The sequence below is a fragment of the Salvelinus sp. IW2-2015 genome, linkage group LG35, assembly GCF_002910315.2.
Source record: "Salvelinus sp. IW2-2015 linkage group LG35, ASM291031v2, whole genome shotgun sequence".
Classification (NCBI taxonomy): domain Eukaryota; kingdom Metazoa; phylum Chordata; class Actinopteri; order Salmoniformes; family Salmonidae; genus Salvelinus; species Salvelinus sp. IW2-2015.
Genome location: NC_036874.1, coordinates 11,647,061 through 11,671,902, shown reverse-complemented (window position 1 = coordinate 11,671,902; position 24,842 = coordinate 11,647,061). Strand labels below are relative to the sequence as shown.

The 24,842-nt window shown below is 42.3% G+C and overlaps 1 protein-coding gene, 1 long non-coding RNA gene and 1 pseudogene across 2 annotated transcripts; all 3 read right to left on the bottom strand.

Moving 5' to 3' along the window:
* LOC111958687 (free fatty acid receptor 2-like) overlaps window positions 1-6,348 on the bottom strand; it is an 11,666-nt pseudogene extending 5,318 nt beyond the window's left edge.
* A 2,140-nt stretch (window positions 6,349-8,488) lies between these two features.
* LOC111959044 (B-cell receptor CD22) lies at window positions 8,489-18,579 on the bottom strand. Its single transcript, XM_023980458.2, has 10 exons — window positions 18,521-18,579; window positions 12,312-12,407; window positions 11,379-11,738; window positions 10,829-11,122; window positions 10,443-10,706; window positions 9,937-10,224; window positions 9,678-9,768; window positions 9,416-9,460; window positions 9,075-9,249; window positions 8,489-8,793 (listed from the first exon to the last, which is right to left on the bottom strand). Exons 2-10 carry the CDS (start codon window positions 12,334-12,336, stop codon window positions 8,752-8,754), a joined length of 1,584 nt encoding a protein of 527 aa, XP_023836226.1. The 5' UTR covers window positions 12,337-12,407; window positions 18,521-18,579; the 3' UTR covers window positions 8,489-8,751.
* Window positions 18,580-18,843: 264 nt separating this feature from the next.
* LOC111958731 (uncharacterized) lies at window positions 18,844-19,882 on the bottom strand. Its single transcript, XR_002876567.2, has 3 exons — window positions 19,805-19,882; window positions 19,445-19,544; window positions 18,844-19,362 (listed from the first exon to the last, which is right to left on the bottom strand). It is a non-coding gene; the product is annotated as an uncharacterized lncRNA (long non-coding RNA).
* Between the last annotated feature and the right edge of the window lie 4,960 nt (window positions 19,883-24,842).

Here is a 24,842-nt window from a genome sequence, read left to right as displayed (position 1 = left end):
GATGTCTGTGGGAGTGGGCTTGTTGTGGATCTTGACGCTGAAGGCGTAGAGTGCCAGGATGTTGGCAGGCAAGCCAATCAGGAAGGTGATGATGTAGATGGACAGAATCACCTCACTTTTCACCCACACCATGGCTTTGAAGCTATAAGATAAACAAAACCAAAAATAACACATTCAGGGTGCCCAATAATCATATTTTCAAATGATACAAATTTAGTTGTTTTCAATGTATTTTTGTTACAATATCTCAGCCAACTTCTTATTACCCACAGTACACTTGCAGCTCAACAGTGAAAACCTTAAAGGGAGAAGGAAAACACATTCTTAATTCCAAATGATCATAACCTACCTGGCTGTAGATGTGTATTTATTTTTAATCAGGAATTGGAGAGCTCAGCCAAGGGTACGAATCTAAGATCTGTTACGTGCCAGCATATATAGTAGTCAAGCAGACCTGTCTGAGTGTACAGCAGACGCATTGAACAGTGGTCTGCAAACGTGAGGAGGTGAGACTGTATGGTAACGGTTAACTAAAATGCAAAACATTGCTGTGTTTACATTTGATATTATATATGTGTAGGAGGGAGTGTAATACCAACGTCTAATTTCAATATCTTTTTTTTGTAAATAGTGTACAAACAGACATTGCCTTCCCAAGAGAACAGTCATGTCAATGATAACAGGGTACTATAATCCTAACATTTATTTTCCCATGTGCCCAAGGTTGAGATAACATCATATGTGTATTAGCATTTTGCTAACACTTGATGAGTACTGTAGCAACAAACACTAATTGTTACTGTATGTGTCCATGTGGTTGTGGCTCAGGTTTGGAATAATCTATTGGCATTTTGATGCCACTTCATCAATAACTACTGTATAATAACAAGTTTACAAATATTAAATGGGCTGAAAAGCAATACTCTTTCAAAGAGAAAGCAGTTATGTAAAGATTGGCAGCTTCACAATGAACCTTTCAGGTTTTCATTTTACCCGTATTTTTACCAGGTATGTTGACTGAGAACACATTCTCATTTACAGCAACAACCTGGGAAAGTTACAGTGGATAGGAGGGGGATGAATGAGCCAATTGGAACCTGGGATAATTTGGTGTCAAGATGGTATGTGGGCAGATTTGGGAATTTAGCCAGGACACCGGGTTAGCACCCCTACTCTTAGGATAAGTGCCACTGGGATCTTTAGTGACACAGAGAGCCATGACACCCGTTTAACGTCCCATCCGAGAGACAGCTTGCTACACAGGCGCAATGTCCCCAATCAATGCCCTGGGCATTTTTATGTTTTTTTAGACCAGAGGAAAGAGTGCTTTCTACTAGCCTCCAACCACTTCCAGCAGCATCTGGTCTCCCATCCAGGACCAACTATGACCACCCTCCATAGCTTCAGAGTCAATTGAGTTTAGTTAAGTATAGTTTTCAGCTATACTTTTCATGGCTGTTTATTTACCACTACAGACAGATGCTGGCACTAAGACCACACTCAGTCAGCTGTATAAGGAAAATAGCAAACAGGAAACCACTCACCCAGAGGTGGTGCTCCTAGTGGCCGGAGACTTTAATGCAGGAAGAACTTAAATCAGTTCTACCAAATTTCTATCAACATGTTAAATGTGCAACCAGAGGGAAGAAATCTAGATCACCTGTACTCCACACACAGAGACGCGTACAAAGCTCTCCCTCGCCCTCCATTTGGTAAATCCGACCACAACTCTATCCTCCTGATTCCTGCCTACAAGCAAAGATTCAACGCAGGAAGCACCAGTGGACTCGGTCTATAAAAAAGTGGTCAGATGAAGCAGATGCAAACTACAGGACTGTTTTGCTATCACAGACTGGAACATGTTCCGGGATTCTTCCAATGGCATTGAGGAGTACACACATCAGTCAGTGGCTTCATCAAATAGTGCTTGAGGAGCGTTGTCCCCACAGTGACTGTACGTACATACCCAAACCAGAAGCCATGGATTATAGGCAACATTCGCACTGAGCTAAAGACTAGAGCTGCCGCTTTCAAGGTGCGGGACCCTAACCCGGAAGCTTACAAGAAATCCTGCTCTGCCCTGCGACGAACCATCAAAACGGCAAGCGTCAATACAGAGCTAAGATGAATCCTACTACACCGGCTCTGACGCATGTCTTATGTGGCAGGGCTTGCGAACTATTACAGACTACAAAGGGAAGCACAGCCGCGAGCTGCCCAGTGACGGAGCCTACCAGACAAGCTAAATCACTTCTATGCTCGCCTTCGAGGCAAGCAACACTGAAGCATGCATGGAAGCATCAGCTGTTCGGACGACTGTGTGATCACGCTCTCCGTAGCCGACGTGAGTAAGACCTTTAAACAGGTCAACATACACAAGGCTGCGGGGCCAGACAGATTACCAGGACGTGTGCTCCGGGCATATGCTGACCAACTGGCAGGTGTCTTCACTGAAATTTTCAACATGTCCCTGATTGAGTCTGTAATACCAACATGTTTCAAGCAGACCACTTAGTCCACATAGTCCCTGTGCCCAAGAGCACAAAGGCAACCTGCCTAAATGACTACAGACCCATAGCACTCACGTCCGTAGCCATGAAGTGCTTTGAAAGGTTGGTAATGGCTCACATCAACACCATTATCCTAGAAACCTAGACCCACTCCAATTTGCCATACCGCCCCACACAGATCCGCAGACACTGCAATCTCTATTGCACTCCACACTGCGCCTTTCCCCACCTGGACAAAAGGAACACTTTATATGAGAATGCTATTCATTGACTGTAAGCTCAGCGTTCAACACTATAGTACCCTCAAAGCTCATCACTAAGCTAAGGATCCTGGGACTTAACATCTCCCTCTGCAACTGGATCCTGGATTCCTGACGTGCCGCCCCCAGGTGGTGAGGGTAGGTAGCAACACATCTGCCATGGCTGATCCTCAACACTGGAGCTCCCCAGGGGTGCGTGCTCAGTCCTACTTGTACTCGGCCTGTTCACCCATGACTGCATGGCCAGGGCCCGACTCCAACACCAATACATAGTAAGTTGAGACGACACAACAGTGTGTTGATGTGCCTGATCACCGACAACGACAATACAGCCTATAGGGAGGAGGTCAGAGACCTTGCCGGGTGGTGACAGAATAACAACCTATCCCTCAACGTAACCAAGACTAAGGAGATGATTGTGGACTACAGGAAAAGGAGGACCGAGCATGCCCTCATTGTCATCGACGGGCTGTAGTGGAGCAGGTTGAGAGCTTCAAGTTCCTTGGTGTCCACATCAATAACAAACTAGAATGGTCCAAACACACCAAGACAGCCGTGAAGAGGGCACGACAATGCCTATTCCCCCTCAGGAAACTGAAAAGATTGGCATGGGTCCTCAGATCCTCAAAAGGTTCTACAGCTGCAACATCGAGAGCATCCTGAATGGTTGCATTACTGCCTGGTACGGCAATTGCTTGGCCTCTGACCACAAGGCACTACAGAGGGTAGTGCGTACGGCCCAGTACATCACTGGGGCTAAGCTGCCTGCCATCCAGGACTTCTACACCAGGCGGTGTCAGAGGAAGGCCCTAAAAATTGTCAAAGACCCCAGCCACCCTAGTCATAGAGTGTTCTCTCTACTACCGCATGGAAAGCGGTACCGGAGTGCCAAGTCTAGGACAAAAAGTGTCTGTATGTGTCTGTATGTAGCCTCGCTACTTGTATAGCCTCACTACTGCATATAGCCTGTCTTTTTACTGTTGTTTTATTTCTTTACTTACAGTACCTATTGCTCACCTAATACCTTTTTTGCACTATTGGTTAGAGCCTGTAAGTAAGCATTTCACTGTAAGGTCTACACCTGTTGTATTCAGCGCACATGACAAATAAACTTTGATTTGATTTGAAGTGAGCAGTGGGATGCAGGGTGGTATGCTGCTGGCAGATATGCTGCTGGCAGGTCTCTGTCTAGTCTACATCAGGAGGAGGAGGAGAAGTAGAAGGAGGAGGAGAAGTAGAATGTCATAGGATCCAGGACGGTGTTGACCGTGGTCAGGTGCAGAGCGTAGAGCCGCCACTCCACATTGTCTTGGATGATGAACCCCTGTACATGGGTGACGTTATAGGGCAGGAAGCAGACAAAACCAGTAGGGTCCCAGCCATTCCAACGGCTCTCTTCCTTTTCTCTGCACAAAGGTTAGGGGTCCTATTGAGGATGAGGATGAAGTTTAGGTAGCAGAACACACAGGCCAGCAGTGGCACGATGTATAGAACCACACACAGCTCCAAGCGCATGGGAAGCGCATGGGAAGCACCACCTTCAGCTGCTCCTGGGTGAAGTTCTCATAGCAGGCATAGAAATCAGATGAGGTCTGGTTCTCCACGATGTAGATGAAGCAGAGCTGAAGATGCACACCACCAGGTTGCTCACCACTACGTACAAGAGCTTGCGGCGGAGCCTGCGCGGGACAGGGAAGGCCACACACAGGTAGCGGTCAACATTGACCACCATCAGCAGGAGGGAGCTGGTGTAGATGAAGGAGAAGAAGACAAAAGAGGTAATGTTGCAGAGAGGGCTGGGGAGAGTCCAGACCATGCCAGAGGCTGCCTCGTGCATSTTGRGGGGCAGGAAGAGCAGGAAGATAAGGTCGGACACGATCAGGTTGAGCAGGAGGATGTCTGTAGGAGTGGGCTTTTTGTGGATCTTGATGGTATTGAAGGCGTAGAGTGCCAGGATGTTGCCAGGCAGGCACATCAGGAAGGTAATGATGTAGACGGACAGGATCACCTCACTCACCACAATGGCTCTCAACTGAGGACAAGCAGAGAACGACAGCAACTATTATCTATATTTGATCATGTAGCACTCAATGTAAGATGAAAAATTGTCAACTTTAAATTTAGATCAACCATGATCTCAAATGATGATGTAATGGATGCAGCTTGCTGAGGAAATGTTGAAATAAAAATGAAACCATCCATGAAATCATCTCTGATTCCATTTTTTATATTTCAAACCCAACTCCGCCATGTGGAAATAAAAGCATCATGGTAGAATGTAGATTGTTTAAATTGTTGTTTGAGATTAATTGTATCAGTAGGCTATTTAATTAACTACATAAATTGGCAGTGTGCTGTCAGGACCAAGTCTTAAATAAAAAATATTGAACATTGAAGTATTACTCACGCTATCAACGGTTCATCAAACAGAGGATATGGTGGAAAGTCCAAGGCTGTCCGCTACACAGGCTTCACGGAAAGTTATTGCAGAGCGATTGTCATCGATTTGGGATTAATGTCACTTCTCTCCTCAGCTCTGTTGGGGAGGACTGTCCACCTCTTTCTAACTGCATGCTCCTAATTTTACTTGAAAAAATATTTTCTCTCTAGCTCATTTTAGCAGAACAAGTAAGCAGTCAATAAATGGGTGGTTTGTATATAATGAGATAAGCAACGGTGTAATAAACCAAGTGTAACAGCCATCACTGGGACTAAATCATTGAAGTTTTGCATAACTGTCACCATAAGGTGTGCCTTCGACTAAGGGGTTAATTAAGGTGCTACCCTCTTAGAAAAAAGGGTTCCAAAAGGGTTCTTCAGCTGTCCCCATAGGAGAACACTTTTTGGTTCCAGTTAGAACCCTTTTGGGTTCCAGGTAGAATCCTTTTGGGTTCTATATACATGGAATCCAAAAGGGTTCTACCTGGAACCAAAAGGGTTCTTGAAAGGGTTCTTCTATGGGGACAGCCGAAGAACCATTTAAGGTTCTAGATAGCACCTTTTTTTCTAAGAATGTACTGTTCTACCCAATCAATGCTTCTTTGTTTTGGTGCTTTGGGGTGGACCMTGATTGAATAATCAATATACACTGAGTATACAAAACATTATGATCACCTGCTCTTTCCAKGACATAGACTGACCAGGTGAATCCAGGTGAAAGCTATGATCCGTTATTGATGTCACTTTTTAAATCCACTTAAATCAGTATAGATGAAGGGGAAGACAATTGAGACATGAGAGAGTGAATGGGCAAGACAAACGATGTAACTGACTTTGAACGGGGTATGGTAATAGGTGCCAGACCTAGGGCTGTTATGGTGCCCATATTACCTCACACCTGCGGTCACGAGTCATGAAGGCAGTCAAATTCCACGTGACCGTTTAGTCACAGTAAATAGGCTTCTCCAAGCTCTGATGCTGCTGATGGTCATTTGTAGYCTACCAAACTTGCTAACTGCCTGGTACTCAGCACTCTATTGTCCTTCTAATCACATATTAAGCACATTGTTTCTSTTCACAACAGGAGTATAGCCTACCTGGCTGGCATGAAAATGAGCCACGGGGAAAGCGTCCTCCATTCGCTATTTAAGTGCATAGATGTCATGTATTTTTTTTACCCTGTCCCTGTTTCCAGACAGGTGTATGATAATGGTCCATTCTAATCAAAAGAAAAATCTAAATTCCACTCCTATTATTTAGTATATGTAAAGACATTATTAAATCAAGAATAGTCTGATGGGAGACAATATTAGCCTGTCACTTGTGAATTATATATTATCACTTGTGAATGATGCCCAGCGTAAGGCAAAAACAATGCCTACCTTTTTTATGCGACTTTTTCAAATCATAGTCCCACACCTCATGTAGCCTAGCCCATAGGCCTACATGCTTTTTTATAAGGTTTGTATCACAACTAAAGTTGCCAAATAACATCTTAAAATTAAGCACATTAATCCGTTTTACAATGGGTGTAGAGCCTAACTGACATACTGTACATATGCAGCGMGTGAGTTTCACGTTTAGGGAAGATCATTTTCACCATAAAAATGYACCTTTACAATAAAAGCGTTACATCAATCAAATGTAATTATAAAGCCATTTTTACATCAGCAGATGTCACAAATGCAATTACATGCATAATCGCATTCGCCATCACTTTTGATAATGGTGTTTTCCTGCTAATTAGCGCTTATAGCCTACTGTCCTGGCCGCATTGCTGCGCTTATAATGTGACGAAATAGCCTAAGCTAAATGTTCTGATCTGTTGTGTTAGCCTCATTGCGTAAAAAAGTTTTTGTTGATGCTAGTGGTTATATTAATTTGGGATCTATCGCATCCCACAACTGTCCTAAACTATGTTTGGAATATTTATTTTTAGCACAGAATAGAATAGATCAACTTTTATACTATGGGGGATAGTAGATTGACATAGGCTAGTGCCTTTACTGTTCGTTAGGCCTACTCATCTTGTTGGCTGACGTAAAGTCAATTTGGACAGTTATTCCAATATGTTCAATATGCACCTCAAATTGGAAAAGGACAGGCGCAGTTGCGTCCCCGATGTGTCTGTCTTCACTTGTAGCCTATGACCTGATTTTGTGATGAGAGCATGTGAGTGAGAGGTGCTACGGAGCACGCAGCATGCAGGTAGAAGGCAATTAAAATGATATATATTCAGCCCAAGGGCACAACGGCTACTGGCCGCAAAAGTCATGGATTTTTTTAGGGGGCATTACGGCCACACAAAGAGGATGCCGGCAGGAAAATCGAGGCATTATCAAGTGCTTGTCAAACTGTGAATGAGAGACTGATGAAGTGTGTGCCACCTGCACAAAAAACAAAGAGAGCTCATGCCTTTCATGCAACTTTTTTCAAATCATCATTAGAGTCGCATCTTGCAGCCTTAGAATGTATTAAACATCAAAACATATAGCCCAATGTTTGTATCACAACAAAATGTACATAAATAACTCCAAATTAATTATATAGGAGTACCTGTTTCTTTGTTAACCGCTCAACACAGAATAATGCCATAGAATTCTAAGCAAATCTTGTCTGCTAAATGAACTAGTGTAGCCCATAGCCATATGCCATAGCCAGATCAGGACCTAACATAAGGACAACTCAGAGTATGCTATTCTGTTCATCTGAAATAGACTACATTTTCTTCATATCATGTTTCTTTAGACTTGTCTAAAATAAATAATGGATTATATTATGGATTTATTTATTTACATATTTAAAATGTAGATGTTCCAAAGGTCTGCATCAGTGGCTTGTAGGCTGTGTGTGGAAGCCAGGAGATGCTAAATGTGTTTATATTAATTAATGGTTCATTATCGTGAGACCGGCAGTTATTTGTTTAACAATCACCCGGCTGACAAAATTTCGTGACCACCACAGCCCTAGCCAGGCCAACAGGTTTGTGTCAAGAACTGCAACGCTGCTGGGTTTTTCATGCTCAACAGCTTCCTGTGAGTATCAAGAATGGTCCACCACCCAAAGGACATCCAGCCAACTTAACACAACAATAGGAAGCACTGGAGTCAACATGGGCCAGCATCCCTGTGGAATATCTTGTAGAGTCCATGCCCAGACGAATTGAAGCTGTTCTGAGGGAAAAGGGGTGCATCTCAATATTAGGAAACTTTTCCTAATGTTTGGTATACTCAGTATATAGACAGCTCTGTAAAAAAAGTTAACATGTATGTATTTTATTTCAGGTATAATTATGTTCACATAACACATTWTTWAAAGCAATTTGACACACAAATTAARTTGATACAAAAGTTATAATACAAAACRTAGGTTACAWTCATCACTTAAACACAAAAAACACAATCCACTCAGCCCAGACAGGTGCACAAACACAACAACTTTAGACTTTTAACAGTAGGCTACACGACTCAATCGTCAGCTTMTAACAATTGGATAACATTATTATTATGTACTCTGAAGCAAACRTTGTGTTCACTGGTAGTTCAATAGTTTTGGTAGATATCATCCATGTCTGAACACATAGCCTGTGGGGAAAAAATAAGAACGTKTTAACCTATCTTTTTACATGCTTGAGAAACCAACAGTAGAGCACCACATTTAGGCCACCAAAATGGCTTCACAAATATACTTGGTCTGAGGGCTACAGGGGTGTGAATGTATGTCATTGAGGTTTAGTGGTAATCACTCTCCTGTCATAACAGTGTCTGAAATCTAAAAGTGTGCGTAAAAAGTATGTGGTATTTACATTTTTATCAAACGCTGCACCAGCCAAATTGTGCGTGCAGTGAGGTTACATAAAGTTTACCTTTGTGTTATCTTGTAATTTGGTCTTCTCGTTGTTCTTTGCTGGGTTTTGACTGGGCTTCTTCGGCACAAAGTCATTTTCGTAGACTGACGATGGGCTCTCTGGCCTTGCTTTCTCCTTGGGTAAGGCCATGGGCATGGCCTTAGGCTTGGTCCTCTTAGCCTTTTGCTGTGGTCTGTGAAGGAGAAGAGAATGTGGAACCTGATTATAGTTCAGTACCCTTTTTACTTTTAGAACGTTTTATTCTCCAACCACCCTCTACAGAAGCTTATTAATTTCCATGCTATATCATATGAATTTGATGATTGGTCAAAGGGTAAGAGAATTAAACTTTTTCTTACTTTTGGGGATTGCTGTACCTTAGGGACTCTGACATGTCAGCTTGCCTTATGGACAAAAACATCTCGATGTCAATGAGCTTGAACATTATTATTTGTTGTATGTAAAATACAGATTCAAAAATGACAGTACCTTAGAGGGATATCCAAAGTGTGGAGATTAGAGGTGGTCTACAGATAATGTAGAAGGGAGACATCATTCAAAATGACACACCTAAAATGGTTGAATATGTGACATCTTCTCATAATCAAGAACCATACAAACCTCTCTCTGCAACGTCTTCTGCGTACAMACATTACAGCTCCCCACAGAAAGACACTTCCAACTGCCAGAGCAGTCAGCATCCATGGCAGAACTGTGTTCAAAGAAAGACAGACGGAGAGAGTGAGAGCAAGAGAGAGAGAGAGAGTGGGGAGGGGGGACACATGGGGAGGCAGAGGAGGAAGAAAGACTGTCACCGTGTGCAGATTCTAATGACATCAGAAGATTAAGAACAGAAATGCTGTACTGAAAGCTTGCTTACACTGTCCAGCTGTGAATTTTGTGTCAAGGGGCAGCTGCTGGATGTCAGTGGCCAGTGAGTTACTGRCTACGCAGGAGACATTTGGTCGACTTTCCACAGGCCCAGTGAGTTCTGCTGACACCGTATTATCTCTGTGTACGGTGATGGAAGTGAAGGAGGATGGGAGAGTGCTGCTTCCGCTGATCGTCCAGCGCAGAGTGGCATTAGGTCGKGCTTCTGCTCTACACACACAGSKCAGAATCCCACCCTTCAAGGAGCAAGTGGAGTCAGAGAGGATTGCCGGGGGGACTGGAGTGACAGAATGACACAAAGTGGTGATAAAAAAAAAATGTTTTCCTTCTTATTGTAAGTGAGAAACAATGACAATAGAACTACGTTAGGGTGGGAAGGAGTCTGTTCTTGTATTTTACACCCATAACCTGTTGCTTGAATTAGCATTTCAGTGTACAAATATAATGCTAGTTCCATTGGAAACTGTGMAACCACACATACAATGAGATACTTACAGTTGACATSCAGAAACAGCCAGGCTGACTGATTTGATCCAATATTGTTTTGGACAATGCAGGAGAATGAAGAGTCTCTGCTAATGTTGGTGTAGGACATTTTTCCCTGAGTTGAATTCGTTTGGATGCTTTGGCCTCCCTGTCGTCTGATCCACACATACCGGCCTGGCTGGGGGTTGCTRTCAGCAACACACTCCAGGTTGACACYATGACCTTCACTGACTGGCTGYTCATCCGCCATCAYCTTCACACCTACAGGGGCATCTGTTAATRAAGTAGACARMCATRTATTGGTACTATGTAGTTGTTTGTTCTTATAAAATGGTATATGATGTGAACGGAATAATTACACAACTGAGAACAAACAAGAAAGACCAAAAACGYACATRAGATGTTAAGAATGACTGGTTCACTCTCAGTTTGGACTGTAGCGAATTGAGCTGTGCATTTCATCTCWTTTTTGTGCAGTTGSYACGTTCCTCTTCCTTGTATTGTCTCAGTRGACACCCACAGCCCTCCCTTTTCCTCCATTGAAGTCACCGCTGTATAATTTACAGGCAAACGACTCCAGCGAAGGGATGGAGGAGAGGATGGGCAGGAATGCCAGACACTACAGTTGGCCTGGAATAAGTCTCCATCCACCATTGCATTCTGCATGGATAACGCAGGAGCTTTTCTATCTGCAAGTTSAAATAAATGATTATTAGCTGGAACCGAAGGCAAACAAGGCATTACCAGTCCCYATGACTAATGGTTTAACACCCTGTCTGCAATTCTCATTCAGKTTTAACATAGTGCTCCAACTACCGACCACTATCACTCCTAAGAGATGTCAAAGTAATGAAGTACTGTTCATCTAATCACAATCTGTTGTTATTCAGTTGTTCAACTACAACAAATATTCAATCTAATACACCTCTCCATGAGTGTGCTTACTTTCAATTGTAATCGTTACGATCTGATGATGGAACTTATGTGTAGCTGACTCATCAGGGTYGATCCACACGTAGAGCTGGAGGTTATTGTCTGTCCATGTCACACTCTCAACCCTCAGTGTACAGTCACCCTCTGATGCATTGCCTGGCACTGATGTACGCYCTCTAAAACTGGCCTCCACACTGGYCGGTTCCTTGCCATCATAAAGCTTGGGATACTGAAAGGTATGATACTTGTACCAGATGACCCTGTGGTGGGGGGCGGTGTGACAGGACACTTCTACACAGCTGCCATCTACTGCCTTCACAGTWTTGGGCACCTTCACCATCCAACAGTGACCAAGCGAGACAAGTGTGCACCCTGAGGAAGAAGGCCTAACAAGTCAGTTCACATTGCATCGGTTCTCTTTTATTACTTTGCCAGCTGTATTAGGTGGAGTTTGAATTAACGTCCCCAATTTGAGGAATTGAATAGGTTGATCCGCAGAAGTGTTTCCCCAGTGAAACAGAAACTGTTGCATTGCAGGACAAATATAACAGCTGCATTGACACTGCACCTTAACCAAATTAGCTAGACGTAGCCAGTAAGCACATCTCACACATTCTGTGACCACAGGTTAAAAATACCGCATGTGGTTCTGTCGTTGTCTTTCTTTATACATGTAGCACTTTCAGCAAAGACCATTGCTGACAATAATCAGAGTCAATAATTGGGTTCCATTATAAAAGCTTCATCAGTTTCTGTAGCACAAGCTTGTCCAAAGCAAAAATAATTTGCATTTACTGTACATACTGTATTTATCTACATACAGTATTTAACATACAGTGACATTTAACGGCTTATAGGTAGAAAGTTAAATTCAGATAATTTTGATGCAAACATAAAGTTTTACCACGCAAGCAAACGTCATATAATAAGATGTGTATAACATACCTGTGATGAAGCTGAGGATGTCCATTAGAGTCTGTGGTGTCTTTAGTCTATTAGGGTCCCGATACCATGTGATGCTTAGGATGCTGACGTTTATAGCTATAAAACAAAAAATTAATCACCCAATCAATTCATTAAAGGAAAACTCCACCCAAAAACAATATTTTGGTATTTGTTAAATTAGTCCATTGTTGACACTCTCCCAAAATGTTTTGCTTGTCAGCAATATTTTGAAAGTTACACATCTTGAAGACTTGTTTGCTGACAAGCAAAACATTTTGGACTATGTCAACAATGGACTAACGAAACAAATACCAATAGATCGTTTTTGGGTGGAACCTTTTTTATTTTTGTATTTATTTTTTTTAAATATTTTTTTAGGTCGTAGATCAGCTTTAATATTGCAGATAGATTGTAGCTTCCATCAATGTATTTGTCTGCATCATTTCCAATACCCCATATATGTATTTTTAAATATGCATGTATATGCAGTCCAGTCAAAAGTTTGGACACACCTACTCATTCCAGAGTTTTACGTTATTTTAAATATGTTCTACATTGCAGAATAATAGTGAATACATCAAAACTATGACAAATAACATGTGGAATCATGTAGTAACCAATTTTTTTTTWTATAAATCAAATTATATTTTAGAATTTAGATTCTTCAAAGTAGCCACCCTTTGCCTTGATGACAGCTTTGCACACTCTTGTAGGTTTGTCCAAACTTTTGACTGATACTGTACATACACATATACATTCATTTTCCTCATCAATTTTCCTCATCAATCTACACACAATACCCCATAATGACAAAGCAAAAACTGGTTTTGAATTTTTTTGAAAATGTATTAAAAATAGAAAACAGAAATACATTTAAATAAGTATTCAGACCCTTTACTCAGTACTTTGTTGAAGCACCTTTGGCAGCGATTACAGCCTYGAGTCTTCTTGGGTATGATGCTACAAGCTTGGCACACCTGTATTTGGGGAGTTTCTCCCATTCTTCTCTGCAGAAGAGCCCTGCCAGGTTGGATGGGGAGCGTCGTCGCACAGCTATTTTCAGGTCTCGCCAGAGAAGTTCGATCTGGTTCAAGTTCGGGCTCTGGCTGGTACACTCAAGGTTATTCAGAGACTTGTCCCGAAGCCACTCCTGTGTTGTCTTGGCTGTGTGCTTAGGGTCATTGTCCTATTGGAAGGTGAACCTTCGCCCCCGTCTGAGGTCCTGAGCGCTCTGGAGCAGGTTTTCATCAAGGATCTCTGTACTTTGCTCCGTTTATCTTTGCCTCGATCCTGACTAGTCTCCCCGCCACCACCATGCTTCACCATAGGGATGATGCCAGGTTTCCTCCAGACGTGACGCGTGGCATTCAGAACAAAAAGTTGAATCTTGGTTTCATYAGACCAGAGAACCTTGTTTCTCGTGCTCTGAAAGTCTTTGGGTGCCTTTTGGCAAACTCCAAGCGGGCTGTTTTGGAAGACTCCATGTGCCTTTTACTGAGGAGTGGCTTCCGTCTGGCCACTCTACCATAAAGGCCTGATTGGTGGAGTACTGCAGAGATGGTTGTCCATTTGGAAGGTTCTCCCATCTCCACAGAGGAACTCCAGAGCTCTGTTAGAGTGATCATTGGGTTCTTGATCACCTCCCTGACCAAGGCCCTTCTCCCCCGATTGCTCAGTTTGACCAAGCGGCCAGCTCTATTAAGAGTCTTGGTGGTTCCAAACTTCTTCCATTTAAGAATGATGGAGGCCAATGTGTTCTTTGGGCCCTTCAATGCTGCATAAATATTTTGGTATGCTTCCCAAGATCTGTGCCTCGACACAATCCTGTCTTGGAGTTCTACGGACAATTCCTTCGACCTCATGGCTTTGTTTTTCCTCTGACATGCACTGTCAACGGTGGGTCCTTATATAGACAGGTGTGTGCCTTTCCAAATCATGTCCAATCAAATGAATTTACCACAGGTGGACTCCAATCAAGTTGTAGAAACATCTCATGGATGATCAATGTAAACAGGATGCACCTGAGCTMAATTTCAAGTCTCATAGAAAAGTGTCTAAATACTTACGKAAATAAGGTATTTCTGTTTTTTATTTGTAATATTGGCAGTAATTTGTAAAATCCTGTTTTTGCATTGCCATTATGGGATATTGTGCATAGATTGCTGAGGACTTGTATTTATTTAATCAATTTTAGAATAAGGCTGTAATGTAAAAATAATGTGGAAAAAGTCAAGGGGTCTGAATACTTTCCTAAGGCAAGCTGTACGGAGGAAACACCTTACAGCTGGCAACCAAAGTCAGCATGCATGAGCCACAGTAGTCACTAGAGCGCGATGGGACAAGGACATCCTGGCTGGCCAAACCCTGCTCTGCCTCATGTGTCTTCCCATCGCGGGGGATCGACCTTCTTGTTGAGTGTCTGATAATCTACCATTTACAGTGGCAAGAAAAAGTATGTGAACCCTATGGAAATACCTGGATTTCTGCATAAATTGGTCATAAAATTGTATCTGATCTTCATCTAAGTCACAACAATAGACAAACACAGTCTTTAAACTAATAACACACAAACAATTATAGGTTTTCATGTCTTTATTGGACACACTGTGTAAACATTCACAGTGCAGGGTGGAAATGGTATGTGAACACTTGGATTTAATAACTGGTTGACCCTCCTTTGTCAGCAATAACCTCAACCGAACATTTTCTGTAGTTGCGGATCAGACCTGCACAACGGTCAGGTGGAATTTTGGACCATTCCTCTTTACAAAACTATTTCAGTTCAGCAAAATTCTTGGGATGTCTGGTGTGAACCGCTCTCTTGAGGTCATGCCACAGCATCTCAATTGGGTTGAGGTCAGGACTCTGACTGGGCCACTCCAGAAGGCATATTTTCTTCTGTTGAAGCCATTCTGTTGTTGATTTACTTCTGTGTTTTGGGTCGTTGTCCTGTTGCATCACCCAACTTCTGTTGAGCTTCAATTGGCAGACAGATAGCCTTACATTCTCCTGCAAAATGTCTTGATAAACTTGGGAATTTGTTTTTCCGTCTATGATAGCAAGCTGTCCAAGTAGAAGGCCAGCATGCCGGAGTCGCCTCTTCACTGTTGACGTTGAGACTGGTCTATTGCGGGTACTATTTAATGAAGCTGCCAGTTGAGGACTTGTGAGGCGTCTGTTTCTCAAACTAGACACTCTAATGTACTTGTCCTCTTGCTCAGTTGTGCACCGGGGCCTCCCACTCCTCTTTCTATTCTGGTTAGAGAAATTTTTCTCTGTTCTGTGAAGGGAGTAGTACACCGTGTTGTACGAGATCCTCAGTTTCTTGGCAATTCCTCGCATGGAATAGCCTTCATTTTTCAGAACAAGAATAGACTGACGAATTTCAGAAGAAAGTTCTTTGTTTGTGGCCATTTTGAGCCTGTAATCAAACCCACAAATGCTGATGCTCAAGATACTCAACTAGTCTAAAGAAGGCCAGTTGTTGCTTCTTTAATTAGAACAACAGTTTTCAGCTGTGCTAACATAATTGCAAAATGGTTTTCTAATGATCAGTTAGCCTTTTAAAATGATAAACTTGGATTAGCTAACACAACGTGCCATTGGAACACAGGAGTGATGGTTGCTGATAATGGGCCTCTGTACACCTATGTGGATATTCCATTAAAAATCTGCCGTTTCCAGCTACAATAGTCATTTACAACATTAACAATGTCTAMACTGTATTTCTGATCAATTTGATGTTATTTTAATGGACAAAAAATTTGCTTTTCTTTCAAAAACAAGGACATTTCTAAGTGGCCCCGAACTTTTGAACGGTAGTGTATATATACAGTATTTGTGGACCCCCTGCAGTACCTCCACTGAGCAGCTTTTAATTTTTTKATTTAACTAGGCAAGTCAGTTTTAGAACAAATTCTTATTTACAATGATGGCCTACCAAACGGCAAAAGGCCTCCTGCTGGGATGGGGGCTGGGATTAAAAATAAAGAAAATTTAAATATAGGACAAGACACAACAAGAGAGATAACACAACACTACATAACGAGAGACCTAAGACAACAACATAGCAAGGCAGCAACACATGACAACACATCATGGTAGCAACACAACATAACAACAACATGGTAGCAACACAACATGGTAGCAGCACAAAACATGGTACAAACAWTATTGGGCAAAGTCAAAAGCACAAAGGTCAGGAAGGTGGAGACAACAATACATCACACAAAGCAGCCACAACTGTCAGTAAAAGTGTCCATGATTGAGTCTTTGAATGAAGATATTGAGATAAAACTGTCCAGTTTGAGTGTTTGTTGCAGCTCGTTCCAGTCGCTAGCTGCAGCGAACTGAAAAGAGGAGCGACCCAGGGATGTGTGTGCTTTGGGGACCTTTAACAGAATGTGACTGGTAGAACGGGTGTCGTAAGTGGAGGATGAGGGCTGCAGTAGATATCTCAGATAGGAGGGAGTGAGGGAGTGAGGTATACCTGTCTTGCGACGGGTATACAGAGATGACCAGTTTACAGAGGAGTATAGATGTGTCCTATAAGGACCATTGGTGGCAAATCTGATGGCCGGATGGTAAAGAACGTCTAGCCGCTCAAAAGCTAAATCTGATATTTTGTAAACGACTCACAACGCGGACAGTAAAGAAACACTATGCACACACACCGGACTCCACCCACCCACAGACTCACACATACTTACACTGACACTCCAACACGTACACACACACACAATCACTCACACACAACATGTACACACAGGCACACATTCGCCACACACCACAGGATTTTGGTGGCACCTTAAACACTCATCACATACGGTGCTGCTACTGTTGCCTAGTCACTTTACCCCTACCTATATGTGCATATATATCTCCATTACTTCCTGCCCCTGCACATCGACTCTGTACTGGTACCCCGTGTATATAGCCAAGCTATCATTTATTCCTTGTGTTACTATTTTTTTCTTCTTCTATTATTATTATTATTATTATTTTATTATAAATTGTTGGGAAGGGCCTGTAAGTAAGTATGTCAATGTTAGTCTACACCTGTAGTTTACGAAGCATATGTATTTTATTTGACACACGCAAACGCGCATGCACACAAACACTCTAACACACACACATTTTAATATTGTAATATTGTATTATTGTAGTATTGTACATTTTATATAGTACATTTGTAATAATAGAGTAATAATGTCATGTCTTGTATGATGTATTGTGATGTATGATGTATTGTGATGTATGATGTAGGCTGTGGTTTTGTTGAGATGTAGTTATTTATTTCCTGTTTGTACCACAGGAAGAGAAGCTGCTGCCTTATGAGGATCCTAATAGATATCGAATACTAGGTCCTGTGGGGCTCAGTTGGTAGAGCACGGCACTTGCAATGCCAGGGTTTTGGGTTCRATTCCCATGGGGGACAAGGTYGAACATTTATTCAAGTCGCTCTGGTTAAGAGTGTCTGTTAAAATGTATGTACTTTAAGTAACCAAGGACTATATTTGACCAGATAAAGACATTATCTCCTGATATGCTACAGGATGTGAAACTGCCATGGCCAGAGACCCTTCCTTGTTTCTTGTCACTACTTCTGCCAATTTAATTTTGGTTTGATAAAAGAGGATGTGGATGGACAGTTTCTTAGACATCACCCCCGGTGAATAAAAATGTGATAACAAATTGAAAACAGTATCAAGATGAACAGTCGATCGTATATTATGTGGTAGGTCCTATGGGAAGAGGTTTCTGGAAATAAATCCCAGTCTACCTAGAGGCTGCAAAATGACATTATAAACCATAATCAGACAGCAGAACCATTTATGATGACCTATGTCAACCAATGAAAACACTGTTTCTAACATTAATAAACGGCAAAAAAGACACAAAAAAAATSTATTATAAGGAATAGGATTTTGATGTCTCTGTCCTATATCTAGGAGATATAAAATAGCTCAGGAAATATTTTGGTTTCTTTGGACACATATACCCTCAATATAACCTAAAATAGTTCTACCTGGAACCAAAAAGGGTTCCCCTATAGGGACAGCCTAAGAACCCGTTTGGAACCCTTTTTTCTAAGAGTGTACAGACATACCATCATATTTACATTTCCCAAAATGGTTTGTTCAACCTATCACTGTCATTGAAATGTTGTCCAAATCCCCATAAAACCAGAGATGAACATCATGCCTTACCTTCAGAGGAGATGGTGAGCGTGTCAGTCTGAGTTGGCCCTCTGTTCTCTGTCACAAAGCGAAAACCACTACATCATCCTCCCCTTTGTTCTTTTCAAGCAGGAAACTCACTGAGTCTGCCAGAGCCTACTTTCCAATTGGCCAACAGTTTGTTCTAATGTTAGCTTTCAAAGGCACCTTTGTATTTTTTTGTTTTTTTTGTTAAATACTATTGGTGCATTCAGTGATATTATAGTGACTTTAAGAGTTTTAAATACCTTGAAAACATTAACATCATAATGCTGTSAACAATTACATAGGCTACAATAAAGAACAAYAAGGTGGACATTTAATGTGTTTATTTGTTTTATGGTGAAGAAAACAGCGTTATACGTTCATTAAGAGCAATATATCTTTGTGAAAGTACAATAGGCCTACAGTAAATTCATGAAAAACTAGAGAAACTGCAGGTTATCCATCTCCAGTGCCTTACTCATTCTGCGTCTGCCTACATTTCCTAGCACACACTTTTCTTCCTCCAGGTAGGAACCGCTAGACGCCTCCCTTCCACCGTCCACGGACCGCTCGTTCTTCTTCTTCATCCACTTCTTCTTCTCCCAAATCACACTGGAATACAACACATCATCCCCATCCTTCTTTGCTGTGCCTTCTCCTGGAACTGTAGCAGTGTCAGCGATGGGACTGGGCAGGCTGGTTCAGTCTGTCTCAGAGATGGCTTTGGTGGAAGGCAGGGGTTTGGGAACCGGATTGGGTGCCTCTAGGTCTTGTTTGCGTCCCTGTCTACTGGCCTGACACGGTATCATGCTGTTGGCGTATATGTCTTCTTCTGGCACAGTAGGATCCTGCAATAACATACATTTATAGACATTTAAAAGATTTCTTTCACTATCAAAATATTTCTAGGATAAATCTGATGATTCTTACCTGTGTACTCTCACTACTGGTCGGAACTAGGTTCATCACCACATCACAGTCGTAATAATTGTATTGACCTCTGAGTACTGTAAAACAAGGATCCCAAACCCTGTGAAATCATCATACAACAAACTGGTCAAATCAAATAGCTATAAATAAGTGTACACTTCAGAATCAGGAACTAAGTTAATGTAGAGCACGAAAAGTATAAAGACACAAATATGTGCAGTATTTCCGGAACATTTAGGAGAAACAGTAAAGCACATATCAGTGCTGTCATTAATGCCGAAACAAATATTGCAGTGATGAAGATTGCCAAGGAAACTTGACCTAGGGGTGAACAGAAAAAGCTTTAATCGATAGACTTACAAAAGTTGTTATCAAGGTTATCAAGATCATCATTGTAGTCAATTATGGTGTCCAAACCCCTTGTGAATGAGATCCTACAGAGCTGGTTCTGAGGCAGAGTGGGCGTGTCTTCCTCCTGTGATTGATGGGTGGTGAGGGAGCTTCTCAGGCCTGTGCTGCCCATTGGCTCCCTGATGACAGTGTTAGTAAACTGATTGACAGGCTGTCCAGACAATCGCCCCTACACTTTGGGAGAGGGGTTCCCATGACTCTTATAGGTACAGTTGATCTGATCTGCAGTTCTGATGCAGCGAGAGGAGGGCAGGATCTGTGGAGCAACTATAGACAACAGAGGAGGAAGACAGTTAAATCAAAGATATTTATAGCTAACCCGAGATAGTTCATCTGTGTTGTTTTCAATGGGAGAAAATTAAGCATAGTGGGTAGAACGAGCAAGGAAGTGGGCAGAGCCAAGCAAGATCCTATTGGAGGGTTCTAGCATGTATTTACATATTTYGGTTAGGGAACACCTTCGCTGGGAAGTGTGCATGTGCAATAACTCAATTTGCCATTGCAGTCCTTGTAAACAACACAACCTTTAGAAACTTTGACAAAGGGTCACATTTACAGAACGTAGTGCACTCGGTTCATAACAGATTCTAGTTTTGGGAACCGAAAACTGCATTAAGATCAGGCTTGGTGTTAGCCGAATCAGGTGGAAGTGGAACACGCTAAGCAAGCAGTGTGACATCCTTTACCGTGGTGACTAGTGACTCAGATCTACAGCTGAGCTCAGCTCAACGCTGGGTCGCTGTTGAGTAAGTTTGAGGGGTGAATTTAGCACATCGGTATGTGTGAAACTTACTCCTCAGCCGGAAGTGTCCCCACTTGAAAGAGCAAATAGCTGGCTCAAGTGGACACCTGCTCGTCGAACATCTCATTCCAATATCATGGGCATTAATATGCAGTTGGTCCCCCCTTTGCTGCTATAACAGTCTCCACTCTTCTGCTGCAGGGACTTCCTTCCATTCAGCCACAAGAGCATTAGTGAGGTTGGGCACTGATGTTGGGTGATTAGGCCTGGCTCGCAGTCGGCATTTCAATTCATCCCAAAGGTGTTCGATGGGGTTGARGTCAGGGCTCTGTACAGGCTAGTCAAGTTCTACCACATCGATCTCGATAAACCATTTCTGTATGGACCTCGCTTTGCGCACAGGTGCATAGTCATGCTGAAAGAGGGAAGGGCCTTCCCCAAACTCTTGCCACAAAGTTGGAAGCACAGAATCGTCTAGAATGTCATTGTATGCTGTAGCGTTAAGATTTCCTTTCACTGGAACTAAGGGGCCTGGCCCGAACCATGAACAATGAACAACAGCCCCAGAACATTATTCCTCCTCCACCAAACTTTACAGTTGGCACTATACATTCAGGCAGGTAGCGTTCTTCTGACATCCGCCAAACCCAGATTTGTCCATCGAACTGGTGAAGCATAATTCATTACTCCCGAGAAAGCGTTTCCACTGCGCCAGAGTCCAATGGCGGCAAGCTTTACTCCACTCCAGCCGACGCTTGGCACTGCACATGGTGATCTTAGGCTTGTGTGCGGCTGCTTGGCCATGGAAACCCATTTCATGAAGCTCCCGACGAACAGTTATTGTGCTGTCGTTGCTTCCAGAGGCAGTTTGGAACTCGGTAGTGAGTGTTGCAACGCAGGACAGACGTTTTTTGTGCGCTATGCGCTTCAGCACTCGGTGGTCCCATTCTGTGAGCTTTAAATAATGAAATATGTTCAATTTGGTTTAAATAATGCAAAAACAAAGTGTTGGAGAAGAAAGTAAAAGTGCAATATGTGCCATGTAAAAAAGCTAAYGTTTAAGTTCCTTGCTCAGAACATGAGAACATATGAAAGCTGGTGGTTCCTTTTAACATGAGTCTTCAATATTCCCAGGTAAGAAGTTTTAGGATGTAGTTATTATTGGACTATTTCTCTCTATACAATTTGTATTTCATTGGATGTTCATTGGATGTTCTAATAGGTACTTTAGTATTGCCAGCCTAATCTCGGGARTTGATGGGCTTGAAGTCATAAACAGCGCAATGCTTAATTAAAGCATTGCTTAATTAAAGCATKGCGAAGAGCTGCTGGCAAACGCAGTAAAGTGCTGTTTGAATGAATGCTTACGAGCCTGCTGCTGCCTACCACCGCTCAGTCAGACTGCTCTATCAAATCATAGACTTAGTGACACAATTCCCCTAGTTAAAATAAATTCATGTTAGCAGGCAATATTAACTAAATATGCAGGTTTAAAAATATATACTTSTGTATTGATTTTAAGAAAGGCRTTGATGTTTATGGTTAGGTACACATTGGTGCAACGACAGTGTTTTTTTCGTGAATGCGCTTGTTAAATCACCYGTTTGGGTGATTAACAGGMACTGCATCGATTATATGCAATGCAGGACAAGCTATATAAACTAGTAATATCATCAACCATGTGTAGTTAACTAGTGATTATGTTAAAATTGATTGTTTTTAATAAGATACGKTTAATGCTAGCTAGCAACTTACCTTGGCTCCTTGCTGCACTCGCATAACAGGTAGTCAGCCTGCCACGCAGTCTCCTCGTGGAGTGCAATGGCTATTGCAAACTGTTGATTTTGTGGCCAACGAACCATTTCTTTGTGGATGTTGATGTGTGCTTGGGGTCATTCTCTTGCTGGAAGATCCACTTGCGGCCAAGTTTGAGCCTGGCAGAAGCAGCTAGGTTTTTGGCTAAAATGTCCTGGGTAAAGTTCATGATGTTGTTGGCTTTAACATGGGCCCCAGGACCAGTGGAAGCAAAATAGCCCATAACAAATATCCTCCATATATGACAGTAGGTATGGGGTCATTTTCTGCTTATGCACTCTCATGTCGATGCCAAACCCAGCACTGGTGTACATGGCCAAAGAGCTCAATGTTTATGTAATCTGACCAAAGCACCGGTTCCAAGCCAAATGCCAATGAGCAATCTCCAGGTGTTTACATTTGTTGAAAGACATGAAAATAGAGCTCTTTGGCCATGYTGGGTWTCTCTTTTTATTTGTCTGACTGAGAAAATTAAGAACTTTCAGAGCTGTATGTGTTCATTCACAAGTTACATTCAGCATGACACAAATTACTGTAAATGTATCAGATGTAACACTGTTCCACTCAAATGTATTTTGACACACTAACTTCTATCCAGTTTCTAAATCATTGCTCTCAGTGTCAGTGCTGTTCAGCTGATAAATAATTTAACAGAAACAATGCTTGTCACTCGCAGAGTTCTAAAATCCCACGGCAAACATTACCAAAGGAGCTTTATTACACGTCCAGCTTTTACAGCAATGGCAACAGAATCACTACKGCCCAATTRGAAAAGTATAAAAGGGCTAGGATTTAGGGCTATAGGCAGTGATGTGTATTCATGGATACCAAGGGAAGCCAGACTTCCCAAAAATGTTTTACCAATAAAATTGTTTGAACTTATCTTTCGTCTCTCTGTTTTMTAATTTTCCTTCAATTCRCAAGAGGCTGAATTTATCTCACCAGACAAAGCATCCGAGCGAGCAAACCAGCGCCCCTYCATCTATCTGATGCTGTCTGGTCCAAACGAGTATGATTTGCCAATCAGCGTTGAGCTAAACAGCGAGTTCAATTGTGAATGGTCCTGGCGCATCAAAAMAAAGTGAAGGATTTTGGCGTCACTCCTATCAAATCACATTGAGAGCATACGTCATTCACAGAAACTTAAATTGTTGCATCTTGTTGTGTTGTCCTCCGGTGGCTAGCTAGTTAAAGCTGTCCCTTTGCTAAATTAGACATGGATGGAGATAAAGATTTGGACTTGTGGTTTTACTTAATTCTCCGTACTGGCCAATGATTATAACAATGATTCTGATCCAACCATTAATTCATACATTGTTGTCTCCTTGGCCTGAGAGGATGGAAGTTCAATATGTAGCTGATGTAGAAGGCTAATGTTAACTTGCTAATGTTGACCATGAATGGAAGTCAGGCTAGTGAGCAAACATTTTAGCCAGGTAGCCTAGGACAACAAAGAATAAAAGCGTTGACCGTTTCATCAACAAGTAGGGTGAGTCAACATATTTAACTTCTTGAAATARCATGCACCGACACACACAGAAATCAGAACCATGGACAGCCACATCATATTTAGCTTACGATGAGTGGACTAAATACTTTTTGGTTATCTTTTATTTGTCACTGTATTAGACTAAGAATAGATGATTTGACGAGGTTGAAATGTTGAAGTTGAAATGGTGCTGGAAGAGTGGAGGCAGCTCCTGTTTTCTTTGAGACTTGCGGTAACTTTCCGTGGTTCTAAATCAATAGTTGTTTAGTGGTCAGAAGATTTTGGAARCATTCACTTGCTTGACCAKGCTGTAGRTCATGTAACGGTTTGTTACATGCAATATGCTTGCTTTGTGGACTTCACCAGACAGAGGTTGCTCTCTGGTTTTGTGATGATGCAAAGGTGTGGTTGAATTTATTTGGCCCATTTACTGTAGACTTGATCAGCCATCTCACTTTGTGGATAACCTATGCTCCTCACGGAGCAAAAGGTTAAGTGAAGTCATCTCACTCTAGTCAGGTGAGTGAGGGCATTCAAAAGCTCCACAATCGTGGTCTCCCAGCTCCAGGCTTTGGCTGTGGCTTCGTCCCCCCCCCCCCCCATTCTCCCCACCCTACTCACACCCTCAGCCCCTTCAAGATGGACTGTAGGGCATCTGCGCTTCTTCACTGAGTCCATCTGGTCCCGGTCATCCCGCACCTCCTCTACCCAGTCCAGGTAGGCCTTTGGCAGTCCTAGGTCATCCACAAAGTTTCCAATGATCCGCGAGCCCCGGCCGTCGATGCTCTAGTCCCTCAGCCTCCTCTTCCCACCTCCCCAATGTCATTCCCCACGACTTGTAAGTCGCTCTCCAACTTGTAAGTCGCTCTGGATAAGAGCGTCTGCTAAATGACTTAAATGTAAATGTAATGCTGGGAAGGAGAAAAATAATAACAGGTTCA